At 33.7% G+C, this 9,130-nt stretch overlaps 1 protein-coding gene across 1 annotated transcript in view; it reads left to right on the top strand.

Moving 5' to 3' along the window:
* Dmd (dystrophin) overlaps positions 1–9,130 on the top strand; it is a 2,056,279-nt gene that overhangs the window by 1,355,939 nt on the left and 691,210 nt on the right. Inside the window, exon 50 of the mRNA XM_031364700.1 lies at positions 2,094–2,326. Within this exon, the coding sequence (XP_031220560.1) occupies positions 2,094–2,326 (233 nt within the window). The remainder of the gene's footprint in view (positions 1–2,093; positions 2,327–9,130) is intronic.

Below are 9,130 nucleotides of genomic sequence, written 5' to 3' on the forward strand. Positions count from 1 at the left end.
CAATGCGGAGGCAGGAGACTAACTTTCCTTGAAGTTTACGCCTCAAATACCGCCATCACGCAAAGTGTTCATGGCACCTCCAGATTGATTTCCAGAGTGGTTGTACCAGTTTGCAATCTCACCAGCAATGAAGGAGTGTTCTTCTTTCTCTACATTCTTGCCAACATGCATGTGTTGTCACCTGAGGTTTTGCTCTTAGCCATTCAGTTTCATGTAAGGTGGAATCCCAGGGTCGTTTTGATTTGCATTTCTCTCACCACTAAGGACTTTGAACATTTCTTTAGGTTCCTCTCAGCCATTCCAGATTCCTCTGTTGTGAATGCTATTTAGTTCTATACCCCATTTTTTGATTAGGTTGTTTGGTTCTCTGGAGTCTACCTTTTTGAGTTCTTTGTATATTTAAGATATTAGCCCTTTATTAGATGTTGGGTTGGTAACAATCTTTTCCCAATCTGTGACTTGCTGTTTTGTTGTATTGACTATGTCCTTTGCCTTACAAAAGCTTTCCAGTTTCATGAGGTCCCATTTATCAATTCTTGATCTTAGAGCATGAGCCTTTGGAGTTCTGTTTAAGAAATTTCCCCCTGTGTCAATGTGTTCAAGGCTCTTTCCCACTTTCTCTTTTATTAGATTGAGTGTATCTGGCTTTATGTTGATCCACTTGGACTTGAGCTTTGTGCAAGGTGACAAATATGGGTCTGTTTTCATTTTTCTACATACAGACAATAAGTTAGACCAGTACCATTTATTGAAGATGCTTTCTTTTTTCTATTGTATATTTTTATATTCCTTGAACAGCTCCCATGAGTGAACAGTCCTATGAGATCTTTCACTGAGTTGCCTTTTCTACCTTTTTTAGAATGTTTCCCTACTGAAGCACATAGTCCAGGCTTCATTGCTGCTGGCCTCCTGCTTGTGATGCTGTTGTCACTCTTGTCTATAAAGCAGATTAACTGTTACTTCCTTTTGTCACTGACTTCTGATCACCCCCCTGTGTGTTGTTTCTAGACTTCATTTCCTACCAGCAAATTCAACTGGGCACGCTTCAGTCCATAGAGAGCAGCACACAGACTGCAGACTGAGCTTCCTCCAATTTTCCTTGTTTTCAATCTTCATCTCGCATTTGTCACCATATTTTTAAATGTATTTTTTAATCAACCAAGTTTTTATAAAATGGTAATACTTAACAGTAATGACTAGATATTAGTACTTTCCAAATATTGGGATCATGATGACGACAATGATGATTATCATGATCATGACAATAATAATATTCTGTGGCATTTCTTTGTTGTACATTGCTTAAATTATCATTGAGTCTACACTTCCCTGTGACATTTACTCTGTTACTTTTCTTCCCTTCCTGGGGAAAAAAGCTGAAGCTTAAAGAGGTTGAATAACTTAAGCAAGGTTTCAGAGTTCCTAAGGCAGACAGCAGGATTCTTATTCCTGTGCCTAGCCATAAGACTTCGTATCTTACCATTAAAGTATTCAACACTATCAACTTTAATTTATGATTTAATGACCTTAAATACTGTTTCATATACAAAAGAAAAACTTAACTACCTCTCAGTTTTCAAAAATAATATGCTTTGCTTTTTCTTCATTATTATCTGCTTTATTTCATAAACAGAAGGTAAAATGTGATGTTTTTCCACTATAAGATACAGGTAAATTCTTTCTATTACATATATTTTTATTCAAGGAGATTAGAACTCACAAATATGACCTTATACATTTTGTAGTTTTTCTTTGTATTCCTTGAATGAAAAATATATAGATAAATCTTACCTGGAAATGCCCCAATACCTGTGCTTATAAACTTCACCCTCTATTTTTACTGAAAAGTATTTAAATTATTTGTTAAGGTATGAAGATAAGATAAAATATCTTTAAAGATTATTAAACATGTTTGAATGTTCTATGTTGTACTACCTTATCAAGTATACACATTGTTAAATAGCTTGTCAGAAATTTTACCTCAAACTGTTGTTTCTCAATTAATAGTCATTGATTGTTACAAAAATTGGCTCTTTTGCTTGTATTTCTCATATTTCTTCTTTTTCTTTTCTTCTTTCTTTCAAAAACACTAGCTGCCAGTCAGACTGTCACTCTAGTGTCACAACCTGTGGTTACCAAGGAAACTTTCATCTCCAAACTAGAAATGCCATCTTCTTTGCTGTTGGAGGTACCTGCACTGGCAGACTTCAATCGAGCTTGGACAGAACTAACAGACTGGCTGTCTCTGCTTGATCGAGTTATAAAATCACAGAGAGTGATGGTGGGTGATCTGGAAGACATCAATGAAATGATCATCAAACAGAAGGTATGGACAAAACAATAATATTCAGTCTGTAGAAGATTTTTCTTTACAGGGTATATTTTCACTTGCCACTTGCCTCTCCTTTATGACTTACTAACGGTTTTTAGGCTAATTTTTCTCTGTTAACACACTATCTACACTGGTCAACGTAAATATAATCAAGGACATAATTAACATTATTATATAAAGCAATAATAATATAAAAGTGATGGAAAGTTAGGGTAAAACACATAAAACTTACAATTATAGGTGACTCAGTTAAATTCACAAAATAACTGTTCTTTTAAAAATTGTCTTTGTTACAAAATAATTAGCTCAATTGATTTCATTTACACTGTTTGTTTTGGCACTATGCAGCCATAACATATTACAAAGACAAAGATAATAATCTGGGATTTGTTTATTATCTACTCTTCTGAGTTGTCTATGCCAGTTTTCCGCCTCAAGTGATAAGGATAATTGAGTGTTAGGAATAAATAAGACAAGTAACTAAATGGAACGTGTTTTTAATAGCCTGATCTCAATATTAGGTTTTATGCCTCACAATGGCCAAATAAACACATTTTAATAATACATCTCATTTCTTACTCTCATTGAAATCCGTTTGTTGAAATTATCTGATCAACTAGAAACTCAAGAATTTATTGCTATAAATGTGGTTTACCTAGATGCTACAATTATACTATGTGGAATTTTTTTTTTGTTTTTTATACTTCTCCATGCATAAGAAATCTAATTTTGAAAGCTTTATACATAGTAGTCATCTCACTTGTTAAAACATTGAAGAATACCTAAAGAAACAATAAATTATACTGGACATCTGTCTTAGAGTTTTACTGCTGTGAAGATACACTATGATCATGCAACTCTTATAAAGGAAAACATTTAATTTGGGCTGACTTACAGTTCAAAAGTTCAGTCCATTATCATCAGGGTGCTTTTCTTTTTCGATTTTGAAAGTCAAGGAAGAAGCAAGTCAGAGCTAGGATACCTATAGCAATTTCGTAGCACCAGTAGCAGTAGAATGATTTTGATGATTCCAAAACAAGTAATTTTTAAACTACCCTAAAGCTGATGTTGTGGGTAGTGATCCCAGGAAGGTTTGAGTTCAAGGCCATCCTCTATTGTATAGAAGACAATGTCTATATCAAAACAAAATGATTTTTAGAGAGTATCCTGTACTCTTAAGAACCAAAAGTAGTGGGTTTTTTAGTTAATTACAACTGACATGATCATGCTCACATTACTTTCCTAATCTTTGTGACTGCAAAGCATACAAAAGACCCATCCAATTCACATTTACCATATGATGATAGATATCTATATAATAAAAGATTTAATATTATACATAAATCTTTTTAATACTTTTTTATAGCATGTATTTGTAGCCACATTTCTTTTTCAGGAAAGCAGATGGGGCTCATAGATGCCCCATCAATTTAGTAGATACCAGAAAAAGTATTCTAATTCTCACATGAATCTTAAACCTGTATTCGTCATTGCTATGTATATCATCTCTAGTAATAACTGTAAACTGTACTCAGCATTTAGGGATGTATTTGAGTACATAGTCTGGGTCATGGACTTTGCTGATCATTTTACATTTATACTGGAATGATACAGACATATCATCTTATCAACACTCATAGCATCATAACAGCACTTCCAGGAATAACATTTACTAGAGGAGGCAGAATGTTATAATTCTTAAAATGCAGGCTTTGGATCTTTGGCTTCAGTCTCAAAGCTATAAAATCTTCGATGAGTTATTCCACCTTACTAAATTTCAGATTGCCTAGCTATAGGATATAGACTTAACTATGAGCCTTATATGTTACTATGAGAATTGTAAAGTGTGCTGTATTAATTTTTTCTTCCTTACATTGTTTACTGTGAGTACTCAACCAATGTTAGGAATTGATATTAGGTTCCATGACAATCTCTAGAAAGCTACATATTCATAGTATTTGAATAATATTCCTGAAACTATAGCTTCATGCAAAAGTCCATTTTGTTGTGGTCATGGACAAGAGATGATTGAGTCATTTGTGATAGGTTTGTGAACCCAACATTTGGAGAAGATGAATTAGTAGTCCTTTACAGAAAAATCTCTTAACTCAGTATACTTCAAAACATTTATATGCATATAGTTCCAAACTTAGCTTGCAAATAAATTAATTTGTTGCTCAAGAGCAACACTTTGGACCACAAAAACATATATACATATCTTGGTAAACTACTTTCTGGGCAAATGTGGGGACCTGTATTTTCACCCTCAGCACCACATTTTAAATGGTGAACATATATAGTTCCAACATGGAAGATAAGAACCAGGATCCCGGTGCCATTGTAGCCAGCCAGTTTAGCTGACATGGTGAACTCCTGTTTCTATGTGAGATTATGTTCTCCCAGAATAGAAGTGGAGGTGGGGGCCTTAAGGAAGACTCTCCCTATTAACTTTCTCATGTTAGATAATAAATAGTTTTTTTTCTTCTTCTTTCTTTTATATTAAAGTAATCAATAAAAACATTTTTCAACTCTTGTCTTATATAGGTTTAGTAACTTTTTAGTCAACAAAATGCCTCTAAATTAGTGTGTGTTTACATCTATACATTTGTCTAACTGTATACACACCTCATACATACACATACAGAGAGGATGGGCAAGGGCAATATTCTGATATTTTACAAATAAAAGGTTCATATACAATTTTAAAAACAGACATACCCATCTCTAATAGTTAATTGTGAGAAATGAGGAAACATTCCATTCAATATTTTAAACTATAATACTCTGTAGACATTTATTTATATATTACTTTAATATATTTTTCTTGAACTCTTATCACAGTACTCATGGTATATAGGTAAACATAAATCTAAAAGTTTGGAATGGGGAAAACAATAGTGTAGGGATACAGTCTTAGTTACTGTTCTGCTGCAGTGAAGAGACACCATAACTAATTCAACTCTTATAAAAGAAAGCATTAAATTAGGAGCCTATCACTGATAAGTGGATATTAGCCCAGAAGCTCAGCATACCCAAGATACAATCCACTAACCACAAGAAACTCAAAAAGAAGGATACCAAAGTGTGGATTCTTTGATCCTTCTTTGAAAGGGGAACAAAATACCCATGGAAGGAGTTGCAGAGACAAACTATGGAGTAGAGACTGAAAGAAGGACAATCCAGAGACAGTCCCTCCTGGGAATTCTTCCCATACATATTCAATCACCAAACCCAGACACTATTGTGGATGCCAACAAGTGCTGGCTGACAGGAACCTGATATAGCTCTCTCCTGAGAAGCTCTTATACAGAAGTGGAGGCTCACAGCCATCCATTGGACTGAGTACAGGGTTCCCAATGAAGGAGGTAGAGAAAGGATCCAAGGAGCTGAAAGGGGTTTGCAGTCTCATAGGAGGAACAACAATATGAACTAACCAGTACCCTCAGAGCTCCCAGGAACTAAACTACCAACCAAAGAGTACACATGGTGGGACTCATGGCTCCAGCTGCATATGTAGCAGAGGATGGCCAAGTGGGTTATCAATGGGAGGAGAGGCCTTTGGTCCTGTGAAGGCTCAATGGATGCCCCAGTGTAAGGGAATGCCAGGGCCAGGAAGAGGGAAAGGGTGGGTTGGTGAGCAAGGGGAAGAGGGAGGGAATAGGGTTTTTTTTTTTCCAGAGGGGAAACCAGGAAAGAGGAGAACTTTTGAAATATAAATAAAGAAAATAACTAATAAAAAAAGTAATTTACACACACAAAAAAATTAGGATTCTACTTATAGTTTCAAAGAGTTCATCCATTATCATCCTGGGAGAAAGCAGAGTGGCATGGGGCTAGAGCAGTAGCTGTGAGCTTTCTATCTTGATCTGTAGGTAGGAGGCACAAAGAAAAACTGGGTCCCAATGCCCATTTCCAGTGACACACTTTCCTTAACAATGCCATACCTACTCTAACAACACCACATCTCCTAATCATTCCAATCAGTCTACCAACTGGAAACCAAGCATTCAAATAAATAAATGAGCCTACTGGTACTGATTCCATTTTAACTACCAAAGTTATATTTTAGAATAATAGCTACAACATATCTAATCATGCAAAATACACCACTAATCTAAGTATGTCTTGCATAGTACTTAACATTTACAATAAGTCAAGAGAAAATGAATAAAAATACACAGTCAAATAGTGTGCCAAAGATCAAAGAAAAATAATACAATGATGGGGTTTAAACTCAAGGAGTCTGGTTCCAGAGTTCTGAATGTTAACCATGGTTTTGTACTTTCCTGGATTTATTGGGGTGATAATCATAGGACTTACTCTCCTGAAAATTTTAAGTAAGGGAACACAATAAGGAATAAATTCTTGAAGATAAACCAAACACTGAAGAAGAAATTAAAATTAATCATTTGAAATGGGGACAGCACAAACAGGAATGAGTTATTCTTACATGAAGATAGGTGAAAGCCTTTTGTTGAAGAAATTGTAACTTGATGTCACTGAAGTTAAAGTTGTATGGTGAAAAGAATGATATGGCCGAATAGAGAAGAGTAGGACTGAACAAGGGTGTGTTCCTTGTCAAAGACATTTCTGAAAGCCTTGACATATGATAACCATCCTTTTAGATGGGAAAATAATATCAGAACATATAGTTTGTTTAGTTGTCTGTTGGGGTTTTTAGGATGCAGACAACAGAAATTAATTATGTGGTTCAATGAAATAATGCAAATATGAGCATTAGCATCAAAGCAAGGGAACAGGGAGGAGAAAAAGAGTACACTTTACACTCCTGGGCACATGGCTAGCAGGAACTGCTTAAGTCTGGTTATGATACATTGTTGTTTTAATCCTTTGTGACTGAAGAAGCTACAACCAATGAGATGGTCTAAGTGAGTTGCTTGAGCCATATCAGTCACTTAACCAAAGAAACACATAGAACCTTAAAAGCCCAAAGTCTTTGATATTTAGCCTGAGATTATTTTGTATTGAGGAAATTGGGATCTATTGAAAGTAAACAAAAACAAAGATACTGAGTAACCCATAAATAATCAATGTCCACTGTACATCTAGAGCAAGTCAAAGAACAGAGAAAATATAGATTACTGAGAGATGATTATAATTACATAAAGAAAATTATGAACTACCTCAACTGTGAACAATTGTCATATAAGATAACTTATATGCCATTAATTCACCTACAAATTTGCTTTAATTCACTGATTTTGTTCTTGATAAGTGTGAGTTTATTGGTGCATAACGTGGATAAAATGTGGTAAGGTGGTTCCATTTTTAACATGGCAATTTGGAAGTAGGTTATGATTTGTAACTGCAAAACAACAGACGTTAGGTACAGTAGTATAACAGGATATATCATGGTCGAAAGAGAAATTTGTATTAAATTTAATATACAGGTAATAACTTAATAATTCAATAGAGTCATATATTGGCCTCAGAAATGCTACAAGAATATGACATTTAAATGAGCTAGAATTTAGTAGCTTTAGACGTTAAGCTTTAAAATTATATATATTACACAAAGATTTTGTTCTCCTTATCATAAGTTTTTTAATTAAATTCTTATCTTTAGAAATGAGGGATTGCTAGAGTTTTGAAATACAAATAATTTTACTAAGTGAATTATGTTAAGCAAATGAAGATAAAAGTTAAAATTACAACTTTATTAAAAAAAAAGAAAATGTGGCCATTTGAAAAATTAAGCAACTCTACTGATAATATTCAAACTAGGAAATAGACTATTATGTTTCAGAGGAATAGAGACTCATTATATGCAAATTAAGATGTTAAAAGTAGAACTTGAGTGAAACTCAAACTATTTCCTAAATGTTCAAAATAATAGCATATATGAATTTTAATGTATATTTTAATATCATAAAAATCTGCTTGAAAAATTCTATTCCGTTTTTAACACATGTCTAACTACAATTGATTGGAAGCAAAATTCTTCTAGCAATAATTAATATTGTCTTTCTTGTTGACCGTAGATTTCCCTATAACTTATTATTCAATATGATGGTTAGAGGACAAGGAACAAGACAAGAAGAAAAAGTTTAAAGGAACAAAAATAAATGGAGGGAGGGAAGGAAAGAATATGGAAAGAGACAAAAGAGGAATGGACAAGAAATTTAGAGAGAAGTCTAAAAATAAAAACTAAGGTTGCAATCAATAAATAATATTTATGTGATGTAACTGTCTTTTATGATGCAGATATCTGAGATTGTGTTAATTATAGTCTTTTAAAGTCATTTTGGTCAGGTTTTCAGGGCAATTCATGAATAAATCTAAAACACAGTTGAATGGCCAAAGGTACTTTATATTTTAATTGGACCTACAGTTTAGGTTTGAAACAAATTGGCCAACCTGGACAACATGATAATGATACCATTCAAGATTCCTTTAATAACTACATATTCACACCATTACCTAAAGAATTTCATTATCCAAAAGTTAGACAGCTTTTGTGGGTTCAATGTATAGTGAAGGGGGAAATAATTATTTCTATGTGTTGAAGTTTTGTTGTTAGTAAAAATCAAAATTTTTACTTTAAAACTCTGACCATATCTGTACAGAAACCATTCAATGAGTAGTTCCATAACCACCTTAATATTTTTTTGTTAAATACATTTAGCCAAAGTTTGGTGTCAATAGATTTCTCCAGTTACTGTACAAGTATTATTTGAATAAAGTAGGGATATTGAAATAACACTTTTTGTTTAAACTAAAATTAAAACATAACTAAATGGTGTTTTGACAAAAGAACAAGCACAGTATGCACTCTCT

Source organism: Mastomys coucha, chromosome X (assembly GCF_008632895.1).
Source record: "Mastomys coucha isolate ucsf_1 chromosome X, UCSF_Mcou_1, whole genome shotgun sequence".
Taxonomy (NCBI): Eukaryota; Metazoa; Chordata; class Mammalia; order Rodentia; family Muridae; genus Mastomys; species Mastomys coucha.